The sequence below is a fragment of the Mauremys mutica genome, chromosome 9 (genome assembly GCF_020497125.1).
Source record: "Mauremys mutica isolate MM-2020 ecotype Southern chromosome 9, ASM2049712v1, whole genome shotgun sequence".
Classification (NCBI taxonomy): domain Eukaryota; kingdom Metazoa; phylum Chordata; order Testudines; family Geoemydidae; genus Mauremys; species Mauremys mutica.
This window is the reverse complement of record NC_059080.1, coordinates 86,343,470-86,362,643: the sequence shown is the minus strand read 5'-3', so window position 1 is coordinate 86,362,643 and position 19,174 is coordinate 86,343,470. Positions and strand designations below refer to the sequence as shown.

The window sequence follows — 19,174 nt, the reverse complement described above, 5'->3', positions numbered from 1 at the left end:
CATACCCTCCACTACATTATCTAAGTCATTAATGAAAATGTTGAATAGTGCTGGTCCCATGTAGGACCCCACTAGATGCATCCTTCCAGTTCAACAGCAAACCATTGATGACTACTCTTTGAATATGACTACTCTTTCAACAATTTTTTCACTCACATTAGTGTTTCAGCTAGACCGCATTTCCCTAGCTTGCTTGAGAGACTGTCATGGGGGACTGTGTTAAAAACCTTATTATAATCAAGCTGGATTACTTCTACTGCTTCTCTCCATCCACAAGACCAGCAATTCCATCAAAAAATGAAATTGGGTTGGTTTGGCATGATTTGTTCTTGACAGGTATTGAAGTTAGGCTGACTGGTCTATAGAATCATAGAATCATAAAATATTAGGTTTGGAAGGGACCTCAGGAGGTCATCTAGTCCAACCCCCTGCTCAAAGCATGACCAGTTCCCAACTAAATCATCCCAGCCAGGGCTTTGTCAAGGCTGATCTTAAAAACCTCTAAGGAAGGAGATTGCAGCATCTCCCTAGGTAAACCATTCCAGTGCTTCACCACTCTCCAAGTGAAAAAGTTTTTCCTAATATCCAACCTAAATCTCCCCCACAGCAACTTGAGACCATTACTCCTTGTTCTGTCATCAGGTACCACTGAGAACTGTCTAGATCCATCCTCTTTGGAACCCCCTTTCAGGTAGTTGAAAGCAGCTATCAAATCCCCCCTCATTCTTCTCTTCTGCAGACTAAACAATCCCAGTTCTCTCAGCCTCTCCTCATAAGTCATGTGCTCCAGCCCCCTAATCATTTTTGTTGCCCTCCGCTGGACTCTTTCCATTTTTTCCACATCCTTCTTGTAGTGTGGGGCCCAAAACTGGACACAGTACTCCAGATGAGTCCTCACCGATGTCAAATAGAGGGGAATGATCACATCCCTCGATCTGCTGGCAATGCCCCTACTTATACAGTCCAAAATTCCATTAGCCTTCTTGGCAACAAGAGCACACTGTTGACTCATATCCAATTTCTCGTCCACTGTAACCCCTAGGTCCTTTTCTGCAGAACTGCTTCCTAGCCATTCAGTCCCTAGTCTGTAACAGTGAATGGGATTCATCTGTCCTAAGTGCAGGACTCTGCACTTCTCCTTCTTGAACCTCATCAGGTTTCTTTTGGCCTAGTCCTCTAATTTGTCTAGGTCCATCTATATCCTATCCCTACCCTCCAGCGTATTTACCACTCCTCCAAGTTTAGTGTCATCTGCAAACTTGCTGAGGGTACAGTGCACGCCATCCTCCAGATCGTTAATGAAGATATTGAACAATACTGGCCCCAGGACCGACCCTTGGGGTACTAAAGGTAATAAAAGGTAATAATTGGAGATATACCAATCTCCTAAAACTGGAAGGGACCTTCAAAGGTCATCTAGTCCAGCCCCCTGCCTTCACTAGCAGGACCAATTTTTGCCCCAGATCCCTAAGTGGCCTCCTCAAGGATTGAACTCCCAACCCTGGGTTTAGCAGGCCAATGCTTAAACCACTGAGCTATCCCTCCCCCCTCCACTTGAAACCGGCTGCCAACTAGACATTGAGCCGTTGATCACTACCCATTGAGCCCAGCGATCTAGCCAGCTTTCTATTCACTTTATAGTCCATTCATCTAGCCCATACTTCCTTTAACTCGCTGGCAAGAATACTGTGGGAGACCGTATCAAAAACTTTGCTAAAGTCAAAGAATAACACATCCACTGCTTTCCCCTCATCCACAGAGCAAGTTATCTCCTCATAGAAGGCAATTAGGTTAGTCAGGCATGACTTGCCCTGGGTGAATCCATGCTGACTGTTCCTGATCACTTTCCTTTCCTCTAAGTGCTTCAGAATTGATTCCTTGAGGACCTGCTCCATGATTTTTCCAGGGACTGAGGTGAGGCTGACTGGCCTGTAGTTCCCCGGATCCTCCTCCTTCCCCTTTTTAAAGATGGGCACTATATTAGCCTTTTTCCAGTCATTCGGGACCTCCCCCGTTTGCCATGAGTTTTCAAATATATAATTCTCCATGTCCTCCTTCCTCCCTTTTTAAAAGATAAATACTACATTTTTCCTTCTCCTGTCCTCTGGGACCTCACCCATCCTCCATGAGTTCTCAGAGATATTTGCTAAGGGTTCCAAGCTTGCTTCAGTTAATTTCTTAAGTACCCTGCGGTGAATTTTGCCGGGTTGGGGTGACTTGAATACATCAATTATCTTGTGATCTGTGCTGGGAAGTTTGGATTAGAACCTTCAGAAAGAGCAGCTCAGTCTTGGGAGGAACTGTCCTGTTAGGAAACAAATATTTTATGTTCCTTTTGTTCAAACACGATGATGCCGAGGTCTGATAGGATAAATGCTCCCTAGCCCTCCCTCAGACTTCTGCTTTAGTAGCCTTATGAGACTCGGAGTGATGCCAATGAGGAACTTGCACAGTATCTCCTGGTCTTGAAATTCAAGACCTTAAGAATAAAGCTATCAAAGTCAGGTAAAGGACAAGGAGAATTGCCATCCTTCATGCAGACTCTTCCCCTGGCCCCTGATAGCCTTTTCCCAGCACTTGCTTTGTTTCTCATTGAGTCACAGCTCTGTGTGATCCCTTCCAATCACCAGGCCCAGATCCAAAGGATCCAAGAATCCTCTTCAGGCCTTAATCTAGGAAAGTACCAGAAGCATGTATGTCACTTTAACTACATGAGCAGTCCCATTGAAGTCAGTTGAACTACCCAGGTACTTAATCCAGCCTCAGTCTGCCCTCGTCCTTACGGCTAATAATTAAGGCTAAGATTTTGTCACAGATATTTTTAGTAAACGTTACGGACAGGTCATGGGCAAAACAGAAAAATTCACGGAAGCTGTGACCTGTCCCTAACTTTTACTAAAATATCCCTGACAAAATGGGGATCTGCAGACCCGCACAGTACTTAAGTGGGGCAGCTGCAGGGACTAGGAGCTGCCTGTAGCAGCTGGAAACTGCGGGGTACCCCTGCTGCCTGCAGCTCTAGGCATCCCCTGTGGGGGCTGGGAACTTGGGATTCGCTGCCACCCATGGCGGCCTGGAGTTTGGTTTCCTCTGCAGCAGGCCGGAGCTGCCTGACACCCTGTGCAGCCCCAGAAGCCGGGAGCTTGGGGGTTCCCTGCTGCCACCCACCAGGAGCTACCGCATCCACAGGTTTACCTGATCACTGCTCCCAATGGCTGCAGTTCACTGCTCCAGGCCAATGGGAGCTGCTGGAAGGGTGGCCAGCACATCCCTCGGTCCGCGCCACTTCCTGCCGCCCCCATTGGCCTGGAGCAGTGGGAGCTGCAATCGGCCAAATCTGCGGACGCGGCAGGTAAACAAACCAGCCCGGCCCTCCAGTGGTTTTCCCTGAACAAGCGGCAGCCCTAGTTTGAGAATCACTGTTCTACTGATATTTAGTGGTGGGCTCAAACCAGAACTGCAGATGTGATTACACCCAGACTTTCAGAGAGAAAGATTGGTTCACAATCCAAACCCACATCATGGTTCCTAATTTCACAGCTGGTCTCACTCTACAATGAGCTATATCAAAATCCCGGTTCTGAACACTTGTAGTTTCCGGGGGTTGGTGGTGTAGAAATTGGAGTGAGATAAGCTGTTGTATTGAGATTGTCTGGAATTGCATTTAACATGCTATATTTTATATGAATAAATTGTAATAAATACATCTTTAAGAAGTATTGTGAAGATATTTTAAATACTCTGTTTGATAGTGAAACTATATTTCATAAAATTTATTTGTAAAACTTAAACATTTACATATGCAGAAATCAAAGTAACGTGAAGCTAATAGTATCATTTTGTCAGCTGCACTTTTGCTGTCATTTTACCAATCTATTTAAATGAGGACATTATAGCTCATCATCTCATGCATATTTTTAAAACAACATGCCATTAAACACACACATATCTACAAATTCCTTGTATTATAAAGGAACTCATCCAACGTGAAATATAGTCACATTTTAAAAAAAAGTTCTAGGTGGTTTCTGGTAATACGCTTGCCCCTACACTCATATGCCAGCTTTTATTGTTTGCTGCTGTCCGTTGTGGTAGTTCAGAATGGGGGGGGAGGCGAAACGACTTATGGAATCTTCCCTCACATAACCTGAAGGACTAGACAAAATTGCTAACCCTGCATTTCCAGAGTACAGAGATGGCTCCTTTCCAGCATCATCTGAGGCACAATTCAACCTGTATGTAGTGGGGAGGGGACGTGTAGGTAGATGGTTCAGACCCCCTCCACACTGGTTTGCAGGGCTGAACAGCCCTGGTGCAGGGATAGTAATCTGTGCACGTTCCCTCTGAGACAAGGGAGTTCTCTGTCACCTTGTGCAGGGCTGTAATTGCACAGAGGAGCCCAGGATTTGGCCCACTGATTTCAACAAGAATTTTGCCTGATTAGTGAATGAGCTATTTGCATACAGGTGTCTGTGGCAGAGCAGGAAATGAACCTAGATCTCTTAGTTCCCAGTCCAGTACCCTAACTGGGTCATTCCTCCTCCTTGGAAGAAAACAAAAGAGAAGCACACAGATGTACAATTACACTGAAATTAATCAAGAACATGAGGTTACTGACCTTCCATGCTTTCCCTCACCTTTGGGTCTGGATTTTACCTGTTCTTACAGACTGTACTAAAGGCATGTGTATATTGGAGCTGGAGGAGTAATTTCCAGCTCAGGTAGACACCCCTGTGCTAGCTCTGATCGTGTTAATACACTAAATAGCTGTCTTAGCTGCAGCCGTTTGGGGTGTTGGAGAGGCTAGCTGCCCCGAGTATGTACCTGGGTTTCAAACAGGACTGTACTTGGGATAGCTAACCTGTCCTGCTGCTCATGCAGCAGCAACTATGCTGCTACCTTTAACACACTAGCTCAATCAGAGGCAGGGTGGATACGTCTACCCAAGCTAGAAATGAAACCTCTAGCTCTCCTTAGTGGCGTGTGTGCAATCGGACTCAGCTGGAGCAGCAGGCATCATTGTGCAATGCCTCCTGGTGCTCTGCACGTGCAGCAGAGAATGCGTTTACTGCTCCACCTCTCACCAGGGTGTACCAAGTGTTCCTTTCTCCATCGAGTGGGTGAGGAGGAAAGGAGAGCCCAAGGCCCTGCTGCTTCCATGCTTCTTTGGGGTTGGTTTTTCAACAGGGATCCCTAGCAAGGAGCAGTCTACTCTTAAGGGGGGACTGCAGTTGTGGCTGACCTCTGTGCATGTACATAATGGAAGAGGAAAACGCTCCTTCTGCTGTCTCCCTTAAAATGCAGTCCTACCTGGAGAAGCTACATTTTGATGCATATGTGTGTTATATACAGGTACCTGTTGCATAGCCATCCAATATAAGAAACATGTAGGTGGGTCTGGAAAGAAGGAGCCGCATGATTTGTAATGTGATAATCAGGGATAAATGATCATACTATAAGAGACTATGACATCTAAACATCAACTTGATGGCAAGTTGGGACAATATGAATCTAATATATTTTGTTGTCTTTTCAGAGTGTTTTAGAGATTAAGGTTTTGCACAATGGATACACTGACCCAAACAATTTAAAATTTGATGAAATTAAAGTCTTGGGAGTTGACAGAGTACCTTTAGCTGTTACAGTAAAACAAAATGGTGTGACCGTTCCATCTCTCCATAATGTCAGCTACAGTGCTACAGAAAAGGTAAGCAGCTAATTCAAGGGTATTAAGCCATCTGCTGAATAATGTAACTTTTCTTCCTTAAACTTGGCATTGAATCAGATCTCAGTTGCAATATTAAGTCCTATATTTTTTAAGAAATACAAAAATGTACCACTAGAAATAATTGCATTGCGAAATCAAACAACCTGGAATTGTTGTGTGATGTAAATAACACAAAATGTAATCAAACATGGTTTCAATTTGACAAGATAAAAAAGCAAGACAATATGATAGAGCGTATGTGCAATGTGGCTAAGTTATTGCTGCAGTAAAAACCTTAATCTTTGAAAATTCCTAACTCTGAGTGCTTGATTTTTTTTTCAACCCTCCTAAAAGCTTATTTAAGAGAACTGAGAGGGAATATAGTATCTTCAAGTACTTACTGAGAAGCTAGATGATTCTGTTCTTGCCACCATTTCTTTCCTCCTCCCTTCCCCCGCCCCTCTAAGTTATTCACCTTTTTTGTTGTGTTTTGTGCCTGCATAGGCTATATGCAGTTCAAGGCAAAGACCCTATCTCTATGGGTTAAATCTTGGCTCCACTGAAGCCATTGGCAAAACTCCCAATGGGCCATGATTTGACCTTGCATGTTTTTGTGAAATATCCAACACATTTCTTCTTCTTAAAATAATAAAAAGATTTCTCAGGAGTAAGAAACCTCCCCTGTGACTCTATCATGTATATAATTATGGGGAAGAAGTCAGTATTAACTATAAATCATAATTGAGTCAAGCACTCCTAAATGCAATTGAAACAAATCCTGATGATCATGGTGGCCTTCAAGACACGTTCCTCTGGACTGCCTTTCAAATATAAACATACCTCCTGTAGCTGCTTTTAGGATTGCCACTCTTCTGATGGAAAAATGCAAAGTTATTGCCACCTCTAGCCTTTTCCCAAGGCTTTCTACGAAACTGTATCCTTTATTAAGTCTCACGCCTTTCTGCCTTGCGCCTGAAACATACAAAAAAACTCTATTGTATTTAGCTGTGCTATCATTCCTTGGATGGGAAAGTGGGAAATCCTGTGCACAGGTGAAATCAGAATGGACTCCAAGCTTATAAAAAGAAAGAGCAGGATTCTGATCTTTACAGGGTCCCTGGGAAGCCCATAGATTGGAATTCAATGTTAAAATAAGTCACAGATAAATTGTTTCAAATTTGAATTAGGGGAAGAAGACAAAAAGAAGAAACTAATAAGTAGAGTGAAAAATGCAATGGCCTCAGGTAGATTTGTTGTTGTTGTTTTGTTTCCTTTTGAAGCTGCTGCATATTACTGGGCTTCAGCTTGAACTAGGGAAACCCTACTCAGTGGACTGGTCTTCAGTGGCTGAAGACAATGAAAAATTTAACTGTTATCCTGACTCAGGTGCATCAGAAGAAAATTGTACTGCTCGTGGCTGTATCTGGCAGGTAAGTGACCCTGCCAGCAGGTAGGGGATCTTGGGGGACAACTACTGCACTGGTGGGGTGCAAAATAAACTTAATTAAGAAAATGCAGAAACAGGGAAATTCAATAGTGAGTGGTATGGGGTTTGTTAAGGTAGACAATTGGGGAGGGGTTTCTTTTGGTGAACAGTATAGGGGGTTTCAATAGTGGGGTACAATACAGTGGGGTACAATACAGCTGGTAACCAATTAACACTGAAATATAAATGTAACAGGTAGCTAACAATTTCTATGTAAAGGGTGTGTCACAGCAGCATATAACCAACTAACAGTTATGGATAAGATATGTTAAATAGCAAACAATTTTAGGTAAAAATGTGTGACAGTGGTGTAAATGTAGAATGTGAGGTGTATCAGAGAGAAAAAGGGTAACCAATGGGGTTTTATGCTAGATTGGGATGGGGGAAGAGAAGCACGGGGTGGAGCAGAGAGCAAAAGCAGAGGCGCTGCGGAGGGAGATTTAAACTCAGGGAGACACAGAGAACAAACAAGCTAGCGAGATACAGAGAACAAACAGGCTGTAAGTGACTGGGGAAGCCCGGGTGGGGGGGCTGACAGTGGGAAGACAGACTTAACCACACAATTATACAGAACACAGCAAAATCTTATCTATGATCTAACTTCACCAAGACTACACAAATTAGCAAGTAACAAAACACAGTGCAACAATTCTCTAAGCCTAACTTACAGAGTACAATGCAAACAATTTATCTAGACTAAAGGCTAAACCTAACCTAATGGGTGCACCTTATACTAGGGGTAGTTCCAGAGGGCAGAGTGGTGTGTGCCCAGGATACAGCTCGGGGGGGGGGGGGGAGGTTTAACTAGTGGTGGCTGCAGCAGTGGGGCGGCTGCAAGCAGGCTTATTTCTAGCAGCAAAGGCGCTGCAGAGCTAGAAGCAGATTACAGATACAGACCAAAGAGTTAGCTTGGGTCTGCCTGCTGGGAAAAGAAACCCAGCAGCTAGGACAGGGGGAGTTTGCAAGAGGGAGTTCTTACCAATCCCCAAAGCAGCAGCAGGAACAGCAGTTTCAGCATCAGAGGATGCAGAGCGGACTCGATTTGCTCACAATAATCAGGAGATCTCCAGGCAAAATTCGTTGTTCATGGGAGGGGAGTTTAAAAACGGGGGTACGCTCAAAAACAAACGAGAGCGGGGAGAGGGCCCCCCAAAGACCCCTAGCTGATCAGACCAGGTGGCAAAGCAAGGACCTTCTCCGAGGTCTGATCAGAAAATGTCTGGTTATAAAAGCAAACTCAGGCAGCTTCCCGCCAGTAACTTTGATTGGTTCCCCTTGTTAGAGGGGAGGAGAGGAGACTTCAGGTGAGCACAGACATGCCTGGGCAAGTTTCTGAGCCACAGGCATGACTCATATGCTCAGCTATTTGGCCATTTTAGGTCTTGCATTCTGGGCAGTGCCCCTTACACCGAGCCCGTGTCTGAACAAAGGAGCCAAACAAAGAAGCAAGAAGCCCCCTCCCTAGGCAGAGCAATGGCTCCAGTTAGTCTGCACAGGCCATTCCTATGAGCAGGGCCAGGCTGTGACTTTAGTCAGTTCCATGGCCGGGGGGGCGGCCACTCAGCAAAAACAGAAAGGAGAGGGGAAAAAGGAATGCAGCAGGGGGACAGCTGTAACAGACAGTAAGCAGAAATGATTTGTGTGAAGCAAGAATAAGGACACCACTTTAATGACACTAACTTAATTTATCTAAACTAAAAGAGTTGCCGACTAGGGTTTTTAGGTATTTGATGAGCTTGCAGAATTGTTTTAGCAACACAACAAAATGTTTGAGAGATGAAAATAAGTATGCCTATATGGATCAAGGTTGCCACACATTTTGGACATTGCTTCTCAGGGGATCACTTAGCAGCTTGCTTATGCATGGCAGGCAGAATTAATCATCCTTACCACTATAACCATCACCACCACAACTGGAACTCAGGCATTTGACATTTTGCCACTGGGCTCTTTTTCCTGATCTGAAAAGACCAGACAAAAAGCAGAAATTGGCTGACATCAGCATCCCCAGAGCTGAATCTTGAGCAACTCCAAAGATGTAAACCTAAGGTTTCTACACTTAGTATCGTCTCAAATGTCACTTCAGCCCTATTCTATTCTTCTCTCTTTCCCATCCTTCTCTTTAGCTGTTTGATTCTAAGCTTGTTTAGGATAAGGAGGACAATGGCAATCTATGTGCCAGGCAAAGATTTCACTTGATTCTAATGGAAGTAAGATTGAGTCCTCAGTGAAAAGATCTTCTTGGTATGCTCAGTCAACAAAATTAGTTAGTAAATAGGCAAATTCTCAGCCATTTCCTCCTGAACAATAAAAGGCACTTCTCGATATTTAGGGCTACTTGGTGCATGCTTGATTTCACCTCTCAAACCCTGCATGATTGTACACCTGTTCAGAGGAAATTGAAAGGGTTTTTGTTGTCATCGTAATTTTTCTTTATAATGGTGAGAAAAAGTGTATTTTTTACCTGTCCATGTATTCAATAAAAGGTGGGCTTGCTTATCCTCAAACTTTCAAGCAGAGAAAAAAACCCTGGGCATACACAAAGCATGAAAAAAATCTCACTCTGAAAATGAAAATACCATAAAAACCCAAGGAATTTGACAGGGGGATTTAGAATAGTGACCGCTAAGCAGCTGCATTAAATGCAGTGTTCCTTGCCACTGCTAATATAATATAAATCCCAGGGAGTTCTTTGAGTCATATTTCTAAACCTCCTTAAATTCTCTGCATTGAAATTGTATATCTGTGTAATTGTAATGAGATGTCCTCCTCCAAGGGACACCACTGTAATGATGGAAAGTTTTCTCTGATCTTAATTGCATAAATCATTGTGTTCTTTGTTAGGATTTGTTTTCACACTGTTCAGCATTGTTGCAGTAACCTTTCCAACCAGTTGCTCATGTAATGAATTACCTGTTAAAAATGGGACTTTTCTGGAATTGTCTTTTAAAATGAATGATCTCACATGCTGTTTTCTAATCTGCAATATATTTTTCAGGTTGCCTCTAACTCCCTTGTACCATCATGTTACTACCCAAGTAATTATGGTTATTCTGTCAGTAACATTCAAAACACCACTTCAGGTCTTACGGCCGACCTCTCCAGAGATCCTAGTATCCCTGACCGCTATGGGGATCGTTCTCCCCCTATCAACACACTTCGCTTGGAAGTGAAATATCATGACGACAACATGTTGCAGTTCAAGGTAATTTGAGTCTGAATCTGTTAGGACAATCTATGATGAGATTAGTGATAATTTTTCATGTTTCGTGAGCTAGAATGTGACTAGGCCATACATGGCTACAGAGGAGAGTAGGAGAGAGTAACAATTGAGTCATCTTTTGAATGGCTTATGTAAAGGCCACCACAGTTGAAGCCCTGGTGCTCAGGGGCTTGCCCTCAGATGCATCTTTCTAGGAGCAACTACACATCTGACTCCTCCTAGAGAAGTGGCTCTCAACCTTTCCAGACTAATATACCCCTTTCAGGAGTCTGATTTGTCTTGCATACTCCCAAGTTCCACCTCACTTAAAATTTTCTTGCTTTCAAAATCATACATACAAACATAAAAGTGTCACAGCACACTAGTGTTATAGGTGAGACCACGTTATATCAAATGTGCTTTGCCCCCATTCCTTGTTCCCTGACCGCCCCCTCCAGAGACCCCCATCCATAATCACCCCCAGGATCCCACCTCCTACCCAACCCCCCTGTCCCCTGACTGCTCCCACCCCATCCACCCCTCCCCGCCCCCTGACAGGCACTCACCGGCAGTAGTGGGAAGCAGAGCAGCCCGGCCCGAATCCGCTCCATCCTGCCTGCTCCCAGCCACGGCGCTCCGCTTCCCACCATTGGTGAGTGCGGAGAGATTGGGAAATGATGCCCCCCCATAGTCACCTGTGGTGGGAATCAGAGTGACGCGGCCCCAGCCTGATCCGCTTTCCTTGCCCTGGCTCCAGCCGTGTCATTGCGGGGCGGCTGGGGAAAGGTCCTGCACTCACCTGTGGCAGGGAGCGGAGCGCCACAGCTGGGAGCTGGCAGAGTGGAGCTGGCTGGGGATGGGCTGCTCCGCTTCTCGCCACGGGTGAGTGCGGGGAAGTTGGGGAAAGGATGTCCTCCGAACTCACCGGTGGCGGGAAGCGGAGCGACGTGGCCCCCGCCTACTCCACTCTGCCACCTCCCAGCTGCGGCGCTTCGCTTCTCACCACAGGTGAGTGCAGGGAGGTTGGGGAAAGGACGCCCCTTATACTCACCTGTGGCGGGAAGCGGAGCACTGCGGTTGCAAGCTGGCGGAGTGGAGTGGGCTGGGGCCGGGCTGCTCCGCTTCTGCCGCTGCTGGTGAGTGCGGGGGGGAACCCTTCCCCCGAGCGACGCGGCTGGGGCTGGAGCGAGGGAAGCAGAGCGGGCTGCTCCTGGCGCCCCACTAATCCCCTGGGCCACTCTGGGACTACGGGACCCCCAAAAGTGCCCTCCCACAGCTCCTGCCCCCCAGACCCTGGAGGAAGGAGCCCCTGTCCGCCCCCGAGACCCTCTGCCCCTTATCAAACCCCTCAGCCCCTGGCCTGACACCCTCGACACCCGTAACACACTGCTCAGAGCAGCGTTTCAGAGCCTTACTGTGTTGTATGCAAACCTGCGTTCTATCGGGTCGCGTTCTATCGGGGTAGAGGTGTACTTACATTTCAGTGTACAGTATATAGAGCAGTATAAACATGTCATTGTCTGTATGAAATTTTAGTTTGTACTGACTTGGTTAATGCTTTTTATGTAGCCTGTTGTAAAACTAGGCAAATATCTAGAAAAGATGATTTCCCACCTGGAAGACCTCTGCATACCTCCAGGGGTACGCTTACCTTTGTTGAGAGCCGCTGTTCTAGAGACTATTTCATTATATTTTGTTTTATCATTCAAAGAGAGTGATCACCTTTTCTCCAAACTGCTAAAGATGGCTTGCTGTGCAAATAAGTGGATAACGCTGCTTTGTTTCATACTGTTGCAGTAGCATGACATACTGATTACTGAGCAATTAGAACTATTCCATATGTAATGTCACATCACATTGTGTCCCATGTCTGACATATTGAATATTAGAAGTGGTGTGAGGTTCCAGAGTGCTAATTCTCACCTCTTTGGAATTTTTTTTCCTCTGTGATCTCTTTTACAGACAGCTCAGCGTGTCAGTTGAGCTACCTAAGTTTCAACAAACATAAATGATGAACATAGATGTGCAGGGTTTTATTGAAGCACTGAGGTAATAATTGATGAGGAACCATTTCAAGCTGTGAAAAATCAGCCTCCACAGCTATAACCCTCATAAGGTGCCTCAGAGATGGCTCATATTTATTTTCCTTCTAAAGGACACAGGGATTGAGAGTGGACTCCTGTACATTATGTAAGGTGTTCAAGAGCTTGAACACGGAGTCTGCAGCCACTTATTTTTCACAGTTCAACCACATGTGCGGCATCGTCTTCCTTAGCTGAACATTCTACTAGCTTAATTCTATGTAAACAATTACAATAATTACCAGCTATATACAAATGTATATTCAAAATATAGCATACAAGAAAATAGTATAAATAGTTGAAGCAATATATAAGTTATAAAAGCTGCATGTCAGAGCTTGCATAACAGATGTTTGGGTGTTTTATGGCCAAGAGTGGTATCCGTTTTGACAGTTTGGGAGTGTGTCACTAGTTTAGAGGAAGCAGAAGCCTCCTGGAATTAGCCTTACATTTCATTTAATAACATATGTAACCAAAATATAAACAGATATTATTGCATTTTCCAAGCATGATGGGCATAAAAATAATTGTAAGTACCTTTTTAATATTCAGTTAACAGAGAAGGCAAATGGTAATAAACCAATATTCTAAGAATTAATTAGAATACCTTTATTAACAATCTCTATAGAGTTCTATCTCTTACACTGGCCTAATACTCTTAGTGAGTTAAGCCTGAAATCTTAAGGTGATAATTAATTATCATTGATTATTTTAGCAGAAATGTCCTGCTAATATGCTTTATCCCACAATCAAAAGCTACCTCCCACTTCCCCCAGCCTCCAACTATCTAATACCTAGGAGCCAAAACCTTCAGACTGGCCTCTGACATCTTCTACAATGCAGTTATTTAAGGCCAGTGCAGAAATTTTCCGGCATATTGAAACTAAAAATGTAGAGGCAGCGTAAATAAACGAAATTTAACATCAAAATAAACAAGATGAAGGCTACTGTGCTGGTTGATTGTGTTTTTCATATGTAAATAAAGCGGCCACACATGGCCACAAAATCCAGGAAAAATAGCCACAGAATTTAGGTCCTAATTGTTGTACAGTACAGGGACCACAACTATAATGTTTGCTGTTACTTCCACTATGATGTTAACTTACATTCTTGAACATGACCCCACACACAAATAATTTTTATTGCTCTTTGACTAAGGAGAACTTTTTAAAAAAACAACAGTCGCAAGAAACAGTTCTTACGCATTACACTTTCAAGACTACTGCCTTTCTTTTCATAGATTTATGATGCCAACAATCAGAGATATGAAGTTCCAGTACCACTATTCCTCCCTAGTACTCCAACAAGTACAGAAGCAGGTCGACTCTATGAAGTGACCATTCAGAACAATCCATTTGGTATTCAGATTCGGCGCAAACTCACTGGAACAATCATGTAAGTGAAAACTTGGTTTGCTATAGATGACATTATTAGTTGGACAGTGGTATGAAGGAATGGAGAGGGAGGCAGTGGTCAAGCTTCTTTAAAGCCCTTGGCTCCTTGAATGAGGAAGGCAGGGGTGCATGTGCCAGAAGTGGTACTGCTGGGATACATCTTTGATTTGAATGAATGCGGCGCGCATACACTTTGAGCAGAATGTTTATATTCACTACGCTATTTAACATTTTTATCAATGACCTGGAAAAAAACATAAAATTGTCACTGACAAAGTTTGCAGATGCCACCAAAATTGGGGGATTGTTAAATATTGAAGAGGACAGGTTCCTGACTCAGAGTGATCTGGTAAACTGAGCTTAAGCAAATGGACATTTTAATATGGATAAATGTAAATGTATATGTAGGACCAAAGAACAAAGTCCATACTTACATGATACGAGATTCTATCCTGGGAAGCAGTGACTCTGAAAAAGATTTGGGATCATGGTGGGAAATCTGGTGGAAAATAGGACTTCTCAGTGTGATGCTCTGGCTACAAGAGCTAATGCATTTCTGGGATGCATAAAGAAGAGGCTCTTGCCTAGGAGTAAAGAGGTTAATTATTTTATTTCTATATTTGTACCGGTACGACTGCTGCTGGAATACTGTGTCCAGTTCTGGTGCCCACAATTCAAGAAGGATTTTGATAAACTGGAGAGGGTTCAGAGAAGAGCCACATGAATGATGTAAACGAATAGAGAACATACCGTATAGTGATAGACTCAAAGAGCTCAATCTGTTTAGCTTAACAAAGAGAAGTGACTTGATTGCAATCTGTACATAGCTACATAAGAAACAAATAGGTAAGAATGGGCTGCTCAAACTAGCAGAGAAAGGTGTAACACAATTAATTGCTGACATCTGAAGCTAGACAAATTGAGACTGGGAAGTAAGGCATACATTTTTGACAATGAGGGTAGTTTACCATTTGGACAATTTACCAAGGGTCATGGTGGATTCTCCATCACTGACAATTTTTAAACGAAGATTTCACGGTTCTCTAAAACAGATGCCCTAGGCATTATTTTGGGCAAGTTCTATGGCCTGTGTTATACAAAAGGTCAGACTAGATTATCTCAATGCTTTTTTCTGGTTTTGGAATCTTCTGATTCTATGAAAACTTTTTTTTCTCCTGAGTAGCAGCACAAATTACACAAGAGACCCAAAATTTTCACAATTTGATTTGTGTTTGAAAGTTCAGGTCCTTATCCAAGCCAACAAAACTGTCTTCAGCCTTAAGTTCACAAATCATTCAAACCTTAATCATCAGCCTCTCGAACATCTCGTTTGCTTCCCGATATGTCATCATTACTAAGCATGGAATACACAGGGTTTAAAAACATCACTAAAATTGAAATTAATATATAGATTAATTAGAGTTTCCTTCAGTTCTAGGAAACTTCTTAATACGTATTTAGTATTCATTTTATCTAAATTCCAGAGTGTATTCAATAATACCCAACTTCCTTACACTCTGACACAGATAGTCTTCTAGCACTCACCTTGTACTTCATTAATAAAAGCAATTACATGGCTACTACCCCAAATATTCTCGGTAACTTTCAAAATACTCAGCAACTCTTATTTGTGTATCTTTCCAGCTCTTTCCTTATGAAAGTTGGGTAATTGTTCTGTTTCAGTTGGGATTCTCAGGTACCTGGCTTCACCTTTAGCGACATGTTCATTCAGATTTCTACCCGTCTACCATCACAGTATGTCTACGGATTTGGTGAAACTGAACACACTACGTTTCGGCGTGATATGAACTGGCACACCTGGGGAATGTTTACGAAAGACCAGTCTCCTGGTGTAAGTAGAGATAAAATTTGAATTAGATTCTTTTCTAAGCAGCAGCTATGTTCTTGGTACACATTACTTTGAGGTTTTTTTTCCAGGGTGACTATAGTATATTTTGTTTTAAAACAATGCAGGCAGTAACATTGGTGTATGATATGCCCTGGTCACAGATATCATTATCATTATTACAACAAACCAAAAGAAAGTTTAGTAACAGTTAAGGTCCTATCAGGTCACTTGGAGTTTGGAAAAAAAACTTCTCTTAAAATAGGTTATTCCCTTTTGGACTAATTGCCCTTTTCTCTGAAGCATCTAATATTTAGCACATCTGGAGATGGGATAGCAGGCTATATGGGCCACTGATCTTATCTGTTGTGTCAATTCCTATGTTGCTATGGTGTGTGTGGGTTCTACAAGAACTGAGCAGAACTGGAGAACTATTTTTGGCCTTCCTTTTATCAGTTTTCTCTCATCCTTCCCAAGTTCTGGAAACGTAACTTTTATTAACTTTTCAAGGTTTGATGATTTTGTTGAAGGCCACTTTGTGAAATCCACTTCCAGCCTGAAATACTGTGGTTTTAATATTTCATAGAGACATGTCTTGGGAACAGTTTTATCCACTTTGCAAATGTGGCTAGTGTAAAGAGGACAGGGAGAGGGAGAGCAACCCATAGACAATCACTCTCACACACATAGTTAAAATATATATTGGCCAGGTTTCCTGCAATGCTGGATGCTGAGAGCTCTCGTTGACTTTAATGGGAATTACGGGAGAGTGCCCAGCAATTCTGAAAGCACACACCAACCCAGCAGGGGATGTAGGGGCAGAAATGGCGAGGAACCTAAGCACAATGGTTCCACCTCCAAGAGTGAGACGGGTTAGTACCAGGTCATGCAATCCCAACATCCCCCCACTACGCGGGCCACCCTGAGGCACGAAGATGTCAGCAGCAAGAAGCAGGGAGCAAGGAGAATGCAATTGTCAGATCTCCCTGTGAGCAGGGCAGGCATGAGCTCCAATGGAACCAGCCTGATATCACTTTCAGGCTGCTCCTATAAATGTGGCTAAATGCTGGAGGACTTGGTCATAATCCTGGGTGATCTTTTCTGGCAAAAAATGTCCACTCTTCCAAGTTCATAGTCTGGGGCTGCTGCCCAAGCTGGCCCCACTCCCTGAGAAGATGTAGAAGTATGCCCAGGTAGGGCTTCTGCCTGCAAACAGAAAGAGAAGGAAGTCGGTCTATCTGGGGCCTAAAATGTAAATAATAATTTCTATATATACACATACGTAAACCGACTAAGACTGATCACTGACTCACCCTAACTTGTGTTTTTATGAAAAGTGGTTCAGTGATGAGAACTGTACATTAATGTTACACACATCACATTGCAGTGGGAGCAATCACAACAAGTATTCCAGCAAGCCACAGTATGGAGAAATGTTTGTGACGGAATTCTGTGAAACTACAGAGATGAAAGTTCAGTGGATTAGCAAACTACATGACTTGACCCTTTAAAATGAGTGCTCCATAATCATTGGTTTTCTAGTTGTAAAGTGCTGAGCTGTCATTGTTAAAAATGCGTGATAGGAAAATACATGGGTGGATAATGTTCTAGACTGTTACATGTTTCTCTCCTTTATATGCTGCTTCATCAGTCTAGTCATTAAATACCATGCTGTCTTCTATTTACATAGCTGTACTCTCCTGACCTTTACAATCACACCTTTAGAACTTTTTGTACAAAACAAAAATGTCAAAAGACCATTTGAATCTATCAGTACAATACAACAAAAGTGCCTAAAATATGAAAATGTTGTGAAAGTTGTTTTACGATAGTGGATTTATCAGTAATCATTTAGGAATATTAGACTGTTTACTTGCCAGTAGAATGTTCACAAATATGGTCACCTCCAAATTGAAACCATAACTTTTTTCTTGTTTTTGCAGTACAAACTGAATTCCTATGGTGTCCATCCCTTTTACATGGGACTGGAAAATGATGCAAATGCTCATGGAGTCCTCTTGCTTAACAGTAATGCAATGGGTAAAAAAAAAAATTACTTTCACAAATAGTTTCCTTTATTGTGCACTTTCTCATTAAAATGGTTTATTCAACTACTTGGCTCCTGAATGTATGCTCTGCATTTGCAGATGTCACATTCCAGCCAACGCCTGCTCTGACATATCGCACTATTGGAGGAATTCTGGACTTTTACATGGTGTTGGGCCCAACGCCGGAGTTGGTTGTTCAGGAATACACTGCAGTAGGATTAATTATATTAAAAGTTATACAATCAGTTGCATTTTTGTCCTGTTTTCCATATTACCATGATTAAATGTTTTCTTCCCCCCTATTTTATTGTTGTTAGCTGATTGGACGACCGGTCATGCCACCATACTGGGCTTTGGGATTCCAGTTATGCCGTTATGGATACAAAAATGACTCCGAAGTCTCTGACCTCTATGAGGCAATGAAGGCAGCTCGGATACCTTATGTATGTTGTTTGCAGTTATAATTAGTGGGGTTATTTGAATTCTCTAATCACAGATTTGTTCTCTAGGGAAAAAGAAATGAGAAATAATTATAGAAATGAAAGCACATACTGTACTGAAACGGTATTCTTTGTATGCTGTAAGCCCTTTTATGCCCTGTTCACAGATGATATTATCATTACACTAAACAAAAACTAAAGTTAGTCCTATCAGGACCAACTCTTGCTACTCAACCTGGAAAGAATGAAAGAAGTTAAGGGAAAAGTCTGCACCATTCCTTGTCACCTTCTCATCCCCTACAGTGTTGTCAACAGTGTTGATAAGATTGTCCAACATACCATAAGGCATTCGCTTCCATCTCCTACAGATTCTGAAGACCAACACATTCTCTAACTTTATCCATATTTTGTCCTCATGTAGAACCTTAATAGTAGCCTCATATTCCTTGTATCCATGCATCTGGCTGTCACAGAGTACATTTATTTGGAAAATTATTCTTCCTTAACGTTGCTAAGATCACTGTTCAGGTTTTGTGTAAGAGCAGAAGATGGATGAAGTCCACAGTAGGTCATATCCCGGTACGAGCCACCGTTTGTAATGATACCCTTTTTCAAGTAGTCTGCAAGGATGGAACCCACGTCTCTGGATCTAGAAGCACAAGCCTCTACTTTTTGAATTAAAGGACCAAGCACATTATCTTAGAGAAAGTAGCAAACTCATAAACCTCTATATGTGATCACTAGGGGATGCATCTTTTAAAAAAAAACACATTGTGTGTTCTTGACTCAATTTACACTCTATTGGTGGCTAGTGGTTTACTTCCACCTAATGTGTGGAAACTACAAACTGCCCTGTCTTCACTATGAGTTTATCTAGTATTAGTTAACTTGAATTAGATAACCTGAGTTAAGAACACCTCATATTGTCCAAGAGCAGACAAGGCCTATAGTAGGAAAAATAGCTACTGAT

General features: G+C 42.8%; 1 protein-coding gene across 1 annotated transcript in view; it reads left to right on the top strand.

The window, feature by feature from the left end:
- The window catches only part of SI (sucrase-isomaltase), a 213,989-nt gene that overhangs the window by 172,481 nt on the left and 22,334 nt on the right, over positions 1-19,174 (top strand). The window contains 8 exon segments of the mRNA XM_045029086.1: positions 5,537-5,707; positions 6,988-7,137; positions 10,192-10,398; positions 13,717-13,871; positions 15,554-15,722; positions 17,660-17,756; positions 17,864-17,976; positions 18,082-18,207. Coding sequence (XP_044885021.1) covers positions 5,537-5,707; positions 6,988-7,137; positions 10,192-10,398; positions 13,717-13,871; positions 15,554-15,722; positions 17,660-17,756; positions 17,864-17,976; positions 18,082-18,207 — 1,188 coding nt within the window.